A 17854-nucleotide genomic window follows, 5' to 3' on the forward strand; every position below is an offset into this window, starting at 1 on the left:
TGCCACTGACCACGGGGAGGACATGCAGACTCCCCACAGAAGGAACTACAGCCGAGAATCGAACGGGAGAACCTTTTCCCGTGAGGCGACAACGCTACCACTGCACCACCTTACTGAATTCAAATCTTCCACACCAAATATAATCCTATATTTCTTTGGAAATCTAACCTCTTTTGTTATATTTTCTCTTCTAGGCCCACTTGATACATCCTCATTATTGCAAACTACATTTCAGTCCTCACCCATAAGTTAGTATTCCGTATTAAAAGCTAATTATTTCACCCAAAAGTCTTTTAAGCTCCACAGTAGTAGTTTTTGCTGGAATATAAATACATGCCAGCATAATCCTCCTTCCCTGCCGGTAACCCACTTACTGCTACAAATCTGCCATTATTGTCTTCTTTTCCTCTTTTGTTGTTATTGGAGCCCCTCAAGCACTCTGTGTTCCCCCCCCCCCTTTTTGTCTCTGATTTTCTGTTAAATGTCCACCCTGAAATTCTTTTTTTTGAAGTTCACATACTCATTTCTATCCAAGTAAATCTCCTGCAACATTGCTATTTGCATATTACATTTTTATAGAGTTCAGTATTCTTTGCTTTCTGTCTACACCTGTAAAACCATTTACATTCTTACATTCATGGCTTACAGATAGGATGTAGATAATCAACATAGGGGAAGTTACCTCCGCAAAGAGACACGTCACCAGTGGAGTCCCCAAGGTTTTTTGCTGTGACTTCTCCAGTTTGGCATTCACTTTCCTGGAGTAAAATCCAATACCAAAGGGCTCTGCCTAGCTGTTTACAGATTACTGCAAGCTAGGAGCAGTCATTGACTCCCCAGTTGACTTAGCCATCATGCAGGAAGGTTTGTCTTAAATAAATAACTGTCATGGTCAAACTAAATGCCAAAAAATGCATTATTGTATCCTTTGGGAAGTCCTACCCCAGATAGCTACCACTTTGACACTATGCACCTAAGGGTTGAAACACTTTTTTATAGCTTAAGCCAAGGACATTACAATGTCAAAGCCATAATACAATGATTTGAAATGGTACAATGTGTATACAAAACCGTACTACTTTCAAACATACAAAACAAGTAACATAGGAAGCAAATCAATGTATAGTATATATGTGTATGATACACACACACAGACACACACTCACACACATATGTACGTATATGCACACACACATACATACGCGCGTGCACACACACACACATATATATATATATATATATATATATATATATATATATATATATATATATATAAGAAATCAAATTCTTTGAAACTTTTAAATTTAAGGATTTGAGAACTTGCGTGCACAGTGACCTAACATTTGACCAGCATGTTCTGCTGTTGTAAGAAAGTCCTTCTACATTGCCTGTAAACAAAGGGATTGTATCTTGATCTAGAGATGTTATTGCCCCCTGTACTCAGCACTCATTAGTCCATTTATTGAATATAATGCCCCCTTTGGCGTGTATTTGCCCAGACACATGCAGCAACTGCAATGTCCACAGGGATACAGTACTGAAAGGATACAAGGCCTAAATAGCATGTCCAACATGAACAGATTTAAAGTCCTGTCACTGTACTCTGTATCCTACAGACTACTAAGAGGTGACCTGTTTCTAGCATACAAAGTATCATCCAACCCATTACTGATGGACTTACTGCACATCAGCAGATCAAATGGCACCAGAAATACTCAGTATAGGGATCTAAACCTCTTGTGTAACCTCAACAGAGCAGTTTGGAGGGACAGTTATATTTCATAGAGGATACTGCTACTGTGGAACAGACTCCCCATCCACATAAAGTTCATCCCTGTCCATTTTTCAAGCACAGCTTAGATCTATGGATGGGAAACGGAAAATCTTTCCTAGGACTGCCCCCTGTACTACTGATATACAGAGGAAACTCCTAAAGCCTTTATCCCATGAATGGATCCATTCGAATTATCTATGGTATGATCCTAGTTACTCTCATTAAGGGTAATATGTAATTATCAACCTTGGGATGAGTAAGACCAATCTATAACCAAATGGGAATACATTATTTCTAGCACAAAAAGGGAAGTTGTCCAGATGTAAAATGGCTGGCAAGGGCAGCTCATCTAGTACTCACTGAACTATATGACTATACTCAAACATCTACAGTTATGCAGAGATGACTGGACAACTGTTATGTACTTTTCTTGCTGGTCAACATCACTACTTTGAAGCATCTCCGATCATCTGGATGTTAGTTGTAGATAACTTGTGTTTCACAAGGATCAGGCATTTTTAAGACCATTCCATGCTTCCTTCCAGTAGTAATTGCTGTTAAACTTTTCCTTTAATTTCCTTGTTGTACTCTTTCTAGCGAAAGAAAATATTCATACTTCACAGATGCATTAGCTCTGGTTTTATCTGAAGAAGGTGCATGAATTTTGGAAGATGAGGGGGAGGGTCTGGCCAGTATGCAAGAAAGCCCTTTTTTAAGAGTATTGCTGATTGCATTGTGTTTTTGCATCAGAAGGCAAAAAGCCTTTTAGAAAATACTGTCAAAAGCCATTCCACCATGTGTGTAGCTGCATCCTGCTTGCTTCAGGAATGTTGTCTTTGCAGACACTTAATCCAAGGTTACTTGTCATCAGTTTACAGCCTAGGTTCATTGGTAAGGTGATGGGTAGTTATAGGCTTGTAGTGCAAGGGGTTATTGAGGAGCCTAGCCCGAATCGTCATTTGCCCGCAAGCACTGTCTGGTTGATTTTTCCTCAAGGTCACACAGCAGGCAAATTAGAACTGAGGGAATCAAACCCTGCACCACAGGAACTACAGCTCACAGCCTTTGTCTTCCATTCCAGTTGCCAACTTGTCTATGTCCACTGCCTGTACCGAGTACTTTTTTTGTGAGCCAGGAGTGGTGCCTCCCTTGTCATTTTGATGTTACCTGATTAAACCTTCTGAGGTCTTCCTTTTTGCTGTCTTGTTCTGGCCTCTGAGTAAGTTTAATTTCACTGCTTTCAATGCCTCCCAAGTTACCTAGTACCTGAAAATCAGCTAAAACAAAAACATACTTGGCATATCAGGTCATCCACATGAGTGGAATATGTACTTAACATATCAGTTGATCCACAAAAGGGAGAGTCATCTGCAATGGTTACTTATTACTCTAACACCTTCCTGTCATGTCCTAATGGTTCTTCCATTCACAGCAGCTGCAGATGGAGTCTTCTGGTAATTGAGTAAATGTGTAATTGTTTCCTGCCTTTCAGGTTGTACTTCCTCACTGAATGGTGGTTAACAGGAGCAGTAACTAAACTAGGTACACTTTCCTAATCCACTGCATGACACCATAGCGTATGTAGACAGGCTCATAGGAGGATACTAAGCTACCTGCCCTATAGCCTTTTTTAACCTAGCCATTCATGCCCCAAGTTTCCCAATTATCAGTTCCCATGGGCTAGAACAGCTTTTGGTATATGCCTGTGACTTAGGGCATCTTCAAACTGCCCTTATCAATAAGGGCCACAAGTGATATGCCAGGGGTGAATTTGCAATTTCTCATGCATTGGTTCAAATTGCATTTAAACAGGATTAGGGAAAAGCTCTGTTTCACATGAATGGGGAGTCTGTTCCAGAGAACAGGTAATCTCTGAGACACACAACTATTCCCCCCAATATGTTTTGCTTGTGTCACAGACAAAGTTTAGATCATTAGATTGTGTAATTCTAGTGCTGTTTGTGTTGCGATATGTAACGGATCCATCAGGGCTGGATCGGAGAATGCTTTGCAGGGCAGACATAGATTGCCCTCAGTAGTCTGTAGGAGGCAGAGTACAGGAACAGGGCTTTGTGGCAGTCTGCATAGGACATACTGTTTACATCCTATATTCTTTTAGTGCATATGTAACTTGCAGCTTAGGGACAAGGAAAGAGAAAAGCAGCAGAGCTGATTGGAAAAGAAGAAATCCTCACAATTATCCTTTGCAGAAGGTCCCCTTACAATCAGCTGATACTGTGAATGTTTGCCATTTAATGTGCATATGTAATTTTTTTCTGGCTTGTCAAAATTGCGTATTTTGCTGCTAAAAATTATTTTCTTGCAATGTTATCTTTATACTCTCCACAGGATAAAGTCCGTCATCTGGAAATGGAATTGGATGAAGAAAAGAATACAGCAGAGTTAATGACAGAGAGAGCAAACAGAGCTAGAGAGCAGGTAGGTGAAATGAAGTAGTGGTGTGTGTCACCATATATTGTTTATGTGCACAAGTACCCCGAAAACTGAAGCCTCCTTTCTGAAAGTATGATTTTTTTTTTCACATGAAAACTCCCAGCTGAAAACATTCCTTTTGCTCTAGCTAGATTAGCAAAATAAATAGATGTATACCCCTGTGCACACTGTCCATTAATTGTGGTCCTTAGTACCTTTCATCTTAAACCCCTCTCTGGCCATTGTACCCTTAGTCAACCTCATACTGCAAATACAGCACAAACACTTTCCAAAAATAACCAGGTTTTTCAAACCTGTGCAACCCAAGTGGATTGCAAAAGTCTTCCCGCCCTGTATAAATTGAGAGATGATGCATGGAAAGCCTAGAACAGCTCCCTTCCACTGGTTTACAGCAGTAATTCCGTCTAGTCTGGAATCTAGCCAAGAAAGCAACTAAGACACAAATTATTGCATCTTCACTCTTCAAAGAACAAAAAAAAAAGAAAACCTCTTAAAGCACTTCAGCAGTTTTGGAATCTAGTGAGCCAAATCAAACCAATTCCCCCATGTCTTCCTCCAAAGGGAATGACATAAATCCATAAACCTTAGGAGGTGTTTCCACTTCCAGCTTTCTTAAAGAATTCTTCCAACTTCTTGCTTCTCTGCTGTCAGTCATCCCCCACAAATGCCCGAATCTCCTCCCTTTACCATTCCTTCTTCTAATTTAAAACAATCACCTATGACAAGATGAAAACTTTCCTTCTGACACACCTACCAGCTCTGATGGGCGACATCCTCTGCTTTATTACACTCAGCAACGGTTTTATTGTGCAGCTCCTTTATGTACTTAGCAACAACTTTCTTGCCTGCAGCATTTTGCATTTGACCATGCAGCATGCCATTATCAAACCTCTCCCAAAACCTCAAAAATTACATCACCTAATGACTTCCAACCCATGTCAGTCTTACCTACCCTTGGGGAAAATATTAAAAAAATATTCTTCTCTCAGCTCTGCAACGATCTTCAACCATGTAGTATCCTTTTCCACAAGAAACATGGCTTTTGGAACAGCAGAACTGCACAGGCCTCACTTCTCACCTATTTGATGGTATTCTACTAATTATAGGTAAAGGTAAGCTCACCAGGGTAGTCTTCATTGACCTAACTTAAGACATTTTTTAAACTGTTCAACCGCCCTGTCCTCTTTGACTTAATAACTAAGTCTGGAATATGTAACAAAGTTCAAAAATTTCCCAACATGCAGACTTTTTTTCTGTTGAAAAGGGAAACTCCAAATCAAAATCTGTCCTCCTTACTTCAGGAGTACCACATGGTTCAGTCCTCTCACCTCTTCTGTTTTCCTTATTCATCAGTTCACTTCCAGGAGACTTCCCCAACATTCCTATCATCCAATATGCTGATGATATGGTGATCTATAGGTCTCGTCACTCTCACACCTCAGTATGGAACCAACTTCTGGGAGACCTGCCATAATTTTCACACTAATTAACACAAAACAGGCATATCTTGAATACAAAAAAAAAAGTAAAATGATATTTGGTACAGACAAAAACGGTGTCCAAAGAATGGCATTTAGCAACTAATAGTCTAACCCTAGTTAGAGACCCACAACAGTTTAAATTACCTGGGAAATACTTGAGAATCTGATTAGATCATCATCTTACCTTTAATCCACCATATTGAAGTAACCAAAGCCAAACTCAACACCCATCTTTTTGGGTCCAGAAAGATCTCATGCCTTCTTCCCCAAAGGAAGGAAAGCTGTTGGAAAGGGGGTACTTCCCTCAACTTGTATACAGCTTCCAAGAGAAATCTTTCTATATTGCAAATGACTATGAACAGCATCTGCAGATTCATTACGCTCACCCCCTAGGCAAAATACCATTGCTATGTGCAAGACAAAGGCCATTGACTACAACTCACAGAATAAATGTACTGTTAAGATCCCTACTCTTCTAACTCAACTGAGAATCTCATCCTTTCCTTTTTTTTTTCTTTGTCAAACTGCTGTATCTTTGCACCTCATACTACTGCTTCAGATTCCCCCCACCTCCAAGACAACATCCTTACAGACTCTGAGAATCAAGATACACTGCACAGACTACAGCTTCTTCATCCTAAGACCACCAATCTGGGAATCTCATCCTGCCCACCACAAAGAAACATCTTCATTTAAATCATTTAGGCATGATTTTAAGCAATTCTTATACATGTATGCAATCTGTAAATGGTTCATATCTGGTAGTATCACCTGAAAGGGCCTGTGCTCCAATTCTCTAAGAATACCTACTGTATGTCACTTCTCACACATCAGTCCAGGCACTGTTTGTATACATGTCTATGTATGTGTATATATATGCATACACATACATACACACACAAACATACATACATGTATTATTTATTTTACATTTGTTTACCGGGAAAGTCCGACTGGGCAGAGCCGATTTTCAGCAGAGGCCCGGGTGAGAAGCTCCACAAAGAGTGACAGTACATTCAACATTAGTAACAGTAAATACAACATGACAACAATATATACAACATAAGTTACAGTAGATTCAACATCAGATATGGATCTTAACATAGTGATAGTGATATTTAAAGAGAACATATGAGTGTTAATTTACATTTGTAAAGGGAAAATAATTCTAGATTTATGACATATTTAAGAATAAAAAGAAAAAAAAGAGAAACCGTAATACAAATAATGTCATTGTCCAAGAGACAGGCTGAATAATTCATGGAGAGTGTCCTTGTGATAACAGGAGATCAGTCAGGGGTGTTGCATGAGCAAAGCCAAGTGTCAGTTGGATAATTTTTGAGTAGTTTTTTAAACTGGTGTGTGTTGTCAGTGGTTCTATTATTATGAAGGGAGGGAGCTCCAGGTTTTTGAGGTATAGGAAGAGTATAAGGAGTCTCATGCAGTGTTAGTTTTGGAGACTTCTAGTACAGATTTATTTGATGATTGTAGCATTCAAGTGTTAGAGTAAGGTCGTAGTGAGCTTGGGAGAGCTGGAGTTTTTTCGGTGTTCTAGAGTAATTTGTGGGCCATGATTAATTGGTTGTATGCAAAAAGTTGAGATAGTTCAAGCCAGGAGAGTTTTTTGAAGGCTAGACAGTGATGTGACCTATGTAATGATCCAGTAAGAAATGTAGCTATTTTTGTTATAGCATTTATTCAGCTTACCTAAATCTGTTTTTTGAGGTTGATAAGGATGGGTGAAGCATGTAATCGTATTGCTAGTAGGTCGGTTCTGGCTATGACAGCTTTTGAGGAGTCTGTTAAAAATGTTTGGTTTCTGTAAAGGGTGCCATTTTTTGTGTACTTTAATTATATGCAAGTCAAGTCTTAGCTTCTCATCTACATTGACTCCTAGTAGTTTGGTGGATGGTTCAGGTGTAATTATTGTGTTGGTATTAGTTGTGATGTGGAGCTGTGGGGGAGGGGGATTTAGTGGTCTGGTAGGTTGAAAGATCATAAGTTTTGTTGTTTTTTGGGGGTTATGAATACGTTGGGAGTTAACCAGCCATGTTTCAGTTTCTGTAAAGGCCTGTTGCATAGGTCTCAGCCTCTTAAGAGGCCAGTGTGGAACACAGACCATAGCACTGTGTGACAAACAATAAAAATGTGGAACGCCCTATTTTTGCAACACACAAAAATGCACCATTTCCATGGAGCCTTGACAAATCTGAGCAGAATCACTGACCAATCCAGAATTAATAAGGAATAATTAAAATATGTCTGCTGTTACCTTGCGTGTTTGACAGAATAAGAGAATGTGAATTAATGTACATTTTCTGAAATAACAGTCCAACGGGAACAAAAAAAAAGGTTATAGCTCCCAGCAGTAGTCACCAGCCCGGCAACAGCACTGTCAGCACAGAATGTTCCCTCAACATTTACTACAGGCAAATTGAAACTCCCCAAGTAATACTTTTTTTTTTACTTTTTTGCCCATACTGCCTATTGGGTATCAAACTCTCTCTTGTTGCCCAAACTTGGGGCAGTGCTAACCAAGGGATGCAGTCAGGCAGGCAACCACAAGGGATGGTTCTGCTTAGCCCTAACACCTGCATATGCTTATTCATGTCCAATAGAGTGTCATGCAATGAACCTCTGTGATGCATGACACACTCATCACTTGACCAAGCTCCTTTCCTTGCAGATAAGTACCTCCAGATCCGACATAATCACCTATTATTTCCTAAATAGGGATTAATGATAAAGAATATGTGCTAAAATTATTGCACTGGAAGACTTAATTAGTTAGCTAATAATATAGTGAGTTTACATTACTCTTAAGCTAAGCTTCTTGCTTACTTGTGCAATTGGTTATTTAATAGATGTGGTACTTTGTGGCATTTTTCAGAAATAATATTATACCATTAAAATCAGTTTGTATTTCATGGCTTATATGCTACATGCCTGGCAACAACCATGCAAACAACCATGAGTATAGCCAGAAACATTCCACATTGTCCTTCGAAACTCTTATCTTTTCCCCTACAACATAAAATTATATATACACCTCTCCCAAATGTTTCTGTCTGCACATTAAGAAAATGCATGCATCTTTTTTCATCTCTTGGTCCCTAAAACTTTAAAAAAACATTGTTTTGAAATTAGAAGTCCTATCCTTCAACAAGCCATGTAAAAACTAGTTTGCAGATACTAGCATAGACAGTTGTATACTTGCACTGGTTTCAGCTAATATAATGCTTTTGGGAGACTTCTGAGCCAAGCACAAAAAGTATGCTTGACTACACTTATGCAACAGTTCAGAACTCACAAGTAGTGCATAGTCTGTTGGTAAATATACCTTTACAAATAACCGACTCTAGTGCAAAGTCAAAACAATGAGCATGTGTACTGTGTAATTTGTGACAGCACTTCTCCACTGCTTAATAACTAATATGCAGAAGCAGACAAATGCAGTCTTCCATGGAGATTGTTGTTTATGCCAAAACAGTGCACCTATATCATTTAACAACGTGCAATTTTTTTTTGTCAGAAATGTTTTTCCTGTACTTCTAAAACTGTGGTACAAATCAGTCAATGAAAACATTGACAAAATGAATGCAGCTATGCACACAGATACAGACTACTGCATATAGCAAATTTAACATGAATTTTGTATTAGCTTTACTGTTATCTTGCAAAACTATAGAAAGCATCCTGCAACTTTCCACCTTCACATGATGATCACTTTCATTCTCTGTGTCCTGCAACACCTTTTTTGAAGGTATTGCAGTAGCACGGAAACTAGCAGTGTTACAGGATTGGCTATATTCTCTGTATCCTTAGTAGCTCCCTTTACCTTAGGAGCATTGACTTGATTGGCTCATATAGCAGAATGCCGATTTGCTGCAATTGCATTATACGAGCCAACCAAAAATCACAAAGTTGAGACAGAGATGTTCTTTACGGAACAGCGGAACAGTGGGCTAGGTCAGTCTTAAATGCAGGGCATTCCGCACAATTCAGAGCACTTGGCTGCTCAGGCCTTGTTGTCTTTTTGTCCTGAAGTTGTTGCATGGTAGGGGCTGCACATATTAATGTTGAATCGTATGCATATTGGATAGTGGTGGCAAGTGAGGTGGCTGAGTTGAGGTTATTAGTGAAAATACTGAAGAGAATAGAGCCAAGTATGGATCCCTGTGAGAACACCAAGGGTAATAGGGAGAAGTGTGGAGAGGTCATATTGCCACTTAACTGCCTGCTGACAACTTATTGGGTAACAATGGAACCATGAGGCACATGAAGGGTGTATCTTTAGGTCTGAAAGAGCAGTTAGAAGTTTGTTGGGGGAGATTATGTCAAAGGCTTTAGACATATCCAAGAACACTGATGAGACTGTTTCTCTCATTCCTTTATTGGTTTATGGTGTTGGTCAAGCTAAGTAGAGCAGTGATTGTACTATGAGACGGTCTAAATCCATGTTAGGAGATGGCAAATAAGTTATTGGATGTGAGGTATCCCCTAGGTTGGGTATGTATACATTTCTCCAGGAGTTTTTAAAGTGGGGATGCAAAAGGAGTGGGGTGATAGTTAATTAGTTCAGTTGATTTACTACCTTAGTGTATGGGGATAATATAAGAATTTTTCCAGATGGTAGTAATGTAGTTTTCAGAAATCAAGCGGTTAATCAGTGTTGATATGGGACAAGGTATAGCCTCCGTTACAGTTTTTTAGGAACTCTGCTGGTAAGTTATCAGCTACAGTTGAAGCTGGTTTAAGTTTTTTTAGGAGTTTTTTTATGGTTTTGGTGGGGATGGGTTGAAATGAGAAGGAAGTATTATTATTATTTGGATTGTTAGTTGTTTATAGGCTATTTGGGTTATCTCTGGTTAGTGCAAGAATGCTTTAAGTATATTTCTTTAACTGTTCAGCGGTGGTTTCTGAGTTATTTGGTGAGGTGGGGGAGGCGGTTGTGGTTCGTCCAGGATTGAGTATATTTTTGATTGTAGCCCAAAATTTTTGTGGGTTATTTTAGTACTTAATTTACGTTAGTATAATAGTTCTTTTTTGTCTAGCTTGATTTGGTGTTTAACTTTGTTCTTGAGTTGTGGATAAGTTATACGGTCAGGTAGAGTTTTGCTAGTATGGCAGGAGATCCAGGCCTTGTCCCTTTGCTTAAGGAGGGGTTTTGTTTCAGTAGTAAGCCATGGGGCAGACTTTGCTTTGACATGAACTGTTCTGGGGGGGGGGGGGTTGTACTGTTAAGTATACTGAGGAAAGTATTATTGAAATGTTCAATTGCTTCATCCAAAGGTAAAGTCTTCAGTGGGCTCCAGTTAGTATTTTAGAGTATATATTAGTTCATGTGGTTTAAAATGTTTCTTATTACAGATTTGATGATATATATTTATAGTGTGCTTAGTAGGGCTAATGTGTTGCCTGAGTAGGCAGGTAAATATGTGTGATCACTGATGTCTGAGAAACAGCCAGCATTTTGATAATGGGAGGGTCTGTTTGTTAGGGCCCAGTTGAGAATGGAGTGCTTGTTAGATTTTTTTTTGTCTATTCTGGTACGTGTATAATATACAGACACACACGTACTGTACATAGATTCTGTTTCGAATACTTATCCTGTGCCCTTTCAAGGGGTAACAACAGCATTTCTAATTATATCCTCTTTCATTAATATTTATTTTCTTCTCTGATTTTCTCAATGTAATTATGTCACAGGGATAATGTTTGCTGTGTAATTTGTATTTCATTTATACGTAATCTTGGTGTTTCCCCTGTCACTGTTCTGTCTTGTACTTTTTTCTCCACTCCCTCCCTCCATCTCAGCCTGAGCCTGAAAAGGATCTGCAGGATCAGTGTTTTACCCCAGTTAACAACTTCAAAATACATAAGTTAATACTTTGGGTTGCTTAGATTCTTGGCTGGAATGCTCCTGACTTAATGACAATTTTTCTAATGTTATTTTTATTATAGTTCTCCAGAAGATGTACTTCCTTATTTGTTGTTAGCTCTGGGTAGGGAATATTTATTTGTTTATGACTGGAAAATACTGACTAGAATGCCAGCAAAGATGAGTTTTGTCTTCACAGTGAAACTTTAAATTATAAAAGGGTCATGGCATTTTTCTTGTGCTGTTTTTGAGGACAGGTCCTAAAGTCAACAGAGTCTTCCAAACTACTGTCTACAAGCAAAAGCTGTATATTTGGCTTACAGTTAGTTGCAAAGTGCAGTGATATGCAGATATAGCTAAGAGTGTTGAGAGGGCAGATTATAAAGATTAAAGCAACTTCCTTCTAGTCCTGTGAGGGGAATTTAGAACAGAATCGATGTCTTAGTTTGAGATGCTCTTATAATATGCAAGTAATTTCTTCTAGTGCTAGGACCCACTTGACCATATTTTTGTAGCAGCCATGCAGCTGTGATTTTACCCTTTTACCTTTGTCAGGGTCTGGTAGTGTTGGAAGTGGCTAAGTTGCCTATTTTGTTTATCTGTTGTTCTATTTATATGTTGTGACACTGTAGAAAAGCAGTTTCATAACTGCAGTCAGTTTTCTGGAATTTCAGAAAGTATTTTTTTTATAGAGGCAAAAAAATATATCCATCTTTTTCACTGATGAGAAGTTTAACTGAAGTGCTAATTTTTTTTTTCTTTCTTCAAATTATGCTTGGCTAATGTTGGGTTTAGTTGATGCCAGTAGTATAAATTGTCTGTAATGAACACAATGTTTGAACACGTTTTTCTAATAAGTGTACTTGGTAATCATTTCTTCAGACCTGAAACCATATGATGTGAAGTTCAATCTCACCATTCGTTCTTTACTGATGGGAGATACTCCTCAGAGTACTGTAGCTGCAGGGGCTTCCGACAAATTTGTCGCCCAGCTTGCTACCCTAAACTCCATTGTGAACTCGTCCATGCATCTCATATCATATGCAGCCGATGGCACGAGTAGGGCAGCGGGTACAGTAATTGCTCTAAGAAGACATTTCTGGATGCGCTTGTGTTCCTTCACGGAGCCCTTTAAGTCTTCATTTACGAACACCCCTTTTGATGGCTCATTTCTCTTTGGGCCTAAAGTAAAGGAAACTTTGACCAGTTGTGAGCAGAAGGGAAAGACTCTGTCTGCTGTTGGAGTCCGTTTTTCCACCCCTACTTGTCCTTACCCCAAAGGCTAAAGGGGATATAAAATGTGGTTCCGAAAAGCCGAAGGAGCCTTTCAGGACACATGTGGTGAACCCCCCTAGGGACAGAGTAGGGGGTAATAATGGAAGACACCACCCTCGCAGCAGAGGGGGTCCGCAACACCAGGGTGACAGAGATCATTTCTCTGGTCAGCCCTATCAGCGCTCCTAAAAGGAGGCTCGACTATCCTGCTCTGGAGGCAGTCTGGGGTCACTTATCTTTGTACCCAGGCACCTGGCAAGATGTAACAAACGACAGCTGGGTACAAAGTATTATTTCCAGAGGGTATTTCATACCGTTCTCCTCTCCATCCACACCTGCAAGGAGAATCCAGGACATTCTACCCAGTTACAGGGAACAAGCAACTATAGAGGTCCACAAGTTGCTAGGAAAAAGTGTCATCCAGCCAGTTCCAGCAGACCAAACAGGACCCGGAACTTACTCAAGATTATTTTTGGTTCCAAAGAAAACAGGGGACTGGAGACCTATTTTGGACCTCAGCAAACTCAACCAATTTGTAAAGAAAGAGAAGTTCCAGATGGTCACGCTACAGTCTATACTTCCCTTTTTGGCGAGAGACAATTGGATGTGCTCGATAGATCTCAAGGATGCATACTACCACATAAAAATGGCCAGGCCATCCAGAGATCATCTGCGTTTCCAGCTGGGAGCCAGTCATTATCAATTTCGAGCCCTGCCCTTTGGTCTCACTACAGCCCCCAGAGTGTTCAACAAATGCATGGCAGTGGTCACGGCTCACCTGAGGTGTCTAGGATTCCAAGTGTTTCCGTACCTAGATGATTGGCTCCGTACCTCCACCACCAGGCATCAACTTATTCAGGCAAGGGAATACACTCTGACACTCTGCAATCACTTAGGCATTACAGTCAACTCAGAAAAGTCTGCCTTGTCGCCATCACAGCATATCGTCTTTATAGGGGCAGAGTTAGACACTTCAACCACCACTCTACGACTACCAATCGAGAGAGTCTTTCTTCTTCACCAGCATGTCAGCTCATTGGTATTGAAAGACAGAGCACCAGCTGCAGAAGTTTTAAAAGTATTTGGTTTGATGGCTGCAGCGATCTTAGCCATACCATTAGCAAGGATGCATATGCGAATTCTTCAGTGGCTATTGTTCACTCAATGGTCTTATCAGGAACTTCCCATGAATCACATGATTTTAATTACAAACTCTTGCAAGAGAGATCTCCAGTGGTGGTTGACATCTCTTCATGTAACCATAGGATGCCCCTTTGTACTACCCCCTCCAGTAGCCACTGTGACCACGGACGCTTCCCTGATAGGGTGGGGGGGCATTTTCAGGGAAAGACTGCCCAAGGCACACGGATGGATCAAGAGTCACACCTGCATATCAGTGTTCCGGAGATGAGAGCATTACTTCTGCCTGCAGAGTGTCAGAACTTCAAGCTTTATCTATCAGCCCTCCTTATTTGATTTTTCATGCTGATAGAGTATCTCTTAGGACAAATCCCTCTTTTTTGGCCAAAGTTTGTTCGGAATCTAATATCAACCAAGTCATTGAGTTGCCAGTCTTCTTCGCCAACCATTCCAGTAAACTAGAGTATATACTGCACAAACTTGACGTTCACACACAGCTCAGATTATTTGGAGAAAACAAAAGATGTTAGAAAATCAGACCAGCTCTTTGTGTCTTCCTCTGAAGCCAGAAAAGGCAGACCAGTGGCTAAAACAACGCTTTCTAAATGGCTATCTGATTGTATCACTTTTGTTCATTCAGCTGCTAATATGCCCTTACTACACAAGATTAAAGCTCACTCTACTAGAGCAGTTTCTACATCTTCTGCATTCCAAGCCAAATTTCCCCCAGATAACATTTGTGCTGCAGCCACTTGGTCTAAACCTCATACCTTTATCACTCATTACAAAGTTGATAAGGCCTCCAGGGACAGGGCTTCCTTTGGGTCTACGGTCCTGAATAATGTACTCCCGTGAGCCACCTGAGATCGAGGGTGCTAGAGATCTCGCTACCCATCAGTAAAGAATGAACGATGAGCTTGAACAACTTCACATTAAGAAGTACTCGCCATAACGTTCCATGTGAGTTGTTCCATCTCGCCTTCATTCTTACATCCCTCCCTCCATCCCCCTCCTGGCTGATAATTGATTTAGAGGTGGTCTTATCCTGGTTGCCCAATTCTTCTTCCTCTCTATGGGAGGGTAGTTCTCTTATAAGGATGTAGTACACGCAGCAAACAAGATCTGAGGTAATTTCAGCAGTGCATCATGGGATAAGGGGTTTGGTCTCGAGCTACTGGTAAACCTTGAGCTTTGCAAATGGCCGTATTGGAACCGATACTTGTGCCATTGGCTGCATATGATATGAGACACATGGACAAGTTCACAATGCAATTTAGGGTAGCAAGCTGGGTGGCAACTTTGTCGGTAGCCCCTGCAGCTACAGTACCCTGAAGAGTATTTCCCATCATTAAAGAATGAAGGCGAGATGGAACAACTCACATGGAACGTTATGGTGAGTACGTAACTTCTTATTTTGAACAGTTGGGGTTAAGACAAGTACCAAGTTCTCCATTTACCTTTTGGTGGAATATTGGGCCATGCAGCTGACACAGCAGCTCAATAGGCCAGGAAACCCAGACAAGAAGTGAGGCTATCCTACAAACAGCTGGCAGATGTTTTTGTGCAGGATGAATTAATTTCCTTTCCATAGAATAGCTTCTCATATATACAGCAGAAGTTGGGGACATGGAGTTTGAATGGACATTGTTGAGGACATCACTGTTTGATTAGGTGGCTAGGAGTTGAGGCCAAAGTTGTTCACCTTTTACCACGGTGTTAACCATAGTACCTACTGATGGTGATCATTAGTGAAGCAAGTTATCAAGTTAAAGAAAGAGGCCTTCTGTGCCTGTATAGCAAGAAGATGCTTTCCAGATCTGATTGATAGTGATCTTATCTAGAGCCTGGAAAGGCAGCAGCTGCTAGTCAAGTGCACGAGTATGAGAGGAGTTTGGTGACGACACGTACAGTAACTGCTGGATGCTTTGGCCAACCACCAAGCACCTGGGAAGGGGGGTAGTAGCCCAAGCTATTTTCATTAAGGATTGAGAAATGCTGACTTCAACTGCTGACATTGTTGGGTTGTGGAAGAAAACATTGCATGTTGTATTATTCCCCTTGCAGGATCAACTTGCATACCTAATATAGACATTTTCAGAGCAATATCAACTCATGTAGTCAGAAAAAGTAAAAGGTAATTAGTTTTCAAGCCTTTAATTGGCGATGGTAGATAAGTTTGATATTGTTAGAGGGAGATGTAGAAGGAACTGTTAACAAAATGATATGTCTGTCTTGTAAAATGCTACTTTTTATCATTATAATTTTGTATGTTCACATTTTTAGCATGACTATGACTTTCTTTGTGAGGAATCCTAGTTTTGTTGTAGTCACATTTTCCTTTTTTAAGGTTTTGCTTTCATACAGTTTTATGAATACATCTTGGTACTCCGCAGTGGTAGCGTTGTGGCCTCACAGCAAGAGGTTCTCCCATTCGATTCTCAGCTGGAGCACCTTCTGTGTGGAGTCTGCATGTCCTCCCTGTAGTCGAGTGGCGTTCGAAAGACATGCGTGAATGGGCTTGCCTTTGTTGAAGGTTGGGCGTCGAGCTGGCACCGTAAAAATCTACTGCCAATCATTAGCGGACCGGAGTTCCTCTGTGGTGACCCCTAACCGGGAAAAGCCGAAAGAAGAACAAACAAACATTATTCCCCTTACCTTTCTCCACCTGTCCCATGTCCTTTTAAAAGCCTGTGCAAATTCCCCTCTCCATTGCCTATTCTGTATTCCTTTCCATAGGACCAAAACCAACTTCATAAAACTACTTTCACATATCCAGTAAGTAGTTAGTTTCTGTTGCCTGTGCCTCCCTCCTTCACTCTCTGATGATACCTTCACACACAGGTGATGATGTTCTTCATGTTTCACTGTTGCAGTCATCACCTGTGGGTTATCCCTGCTGTGGTAGCCCTCGGCCGGCCCGAATACCAGAGTCAGTATTTTTCTGCGTCGGCTACTGTCACAATGCTGCCTGACATCAGGTCATCAGTGCTATAAAGGAAGGCAGCCGATGCCATTACATCAGTCTTTCTTACCATGGAGCCCATAGCAGAAGCAGTTCGCAAGTGTGCCGGTCGGTCACTACCAGGGTTTGAATTACAGCTGAAAACTTCTAAAGCTAAGTACCCCGTTGGGGATCCACTAACTGATGTCCGAAAAAGTTAACAATTGTCTTGCATGTGGAAAGCAAATACCACACCTAGACATCCATTTATACTGCGTCACTTGTTTAGGCCCAGACCACGACGTCCCCCGTTGCCAGTTCTGTGCCCTCTTTAACATGAGAACCATTTGTCGTAGAGCTCTTATTGTAGCCAGGTATTTTCATTCTGAAATAGCGTCCGTCAGCCAACACTCCATAGACATTCCAAAAAAAGTAAGGGTAAAGATAGACCCACACAAGGCTAAGCCTTCCAATGACTCTGCTGCTAAGCAGGTCGTCAGTTCTCCGGAATTCCTTGAGGTGCCTTTGCAGCCCCTGATGCCTGATTCATTACCTTTGCAGGCCTCTACTGAGACCGTTTTGGAGTTCGGTATGCCACAGAAATCTTCATCTTCCAAGCCTTTGGTTGTCTCTGCCTTGGTTGGGTCGGAGCCGTGACACAGGCACCGGCTTCAGAGGAGGTTTTTCGCCGTACCGAATCTAGACAAAAAATAACGTCTGCTCCTTCAGCTACCATTTCTCTCTGACCATTGGATACTCTTAGGCCTAGAGGCAAGGCCACTCCTAGGAAAACTACATCTAGCCACCATTTTACCCCTGCTCCACCACCCCAAGCTCAAATGCTTAAAATGGCAGAGGATCATATCACCCTTATCAGGGGTAGTCAGGCCACTCCTCCTAAAAGGAAA

General features: G+C 40.8%; 1 protein-coding gene across 2 annotated transcripts in view; it reads left to right on the forward strand.

The window, feature by feature from the left end:
• The window catches only part of CGN (cingulin), a 1354172-nt gene that overhangs the window by 1136269 nt on the left and 200049 nt on the right, over positions 1-17854 (forward strand). For both annotated transcript variants that reach the window (XM_044080636.1, XM_044080637.1), the window contains exon 16: positions 4124-4213. In XM_044080636.1, coding sequence (XP_043936571.1) covers positions 4124-4213 — 90 coding nt within the window. The remainder of the gene's footprint in view (positions 1-4123; positions 4214-17854) is intronic.

The sequence above is a fragment of the Protopterus annectens genome, chromosome 8.part0, assembly GCF_019279795.1.
Source record: "Protopterus annectens isolate FY-2018-M chromosome 8.part0, PAN1.0, whole genome shotgun sequence".
Classification (NCBI taxonomy): Eukaryota; Metazoa; Chordata; order Ceratodontiformes; family Protopteridae; genus Protopterus; species Protopterus annectens.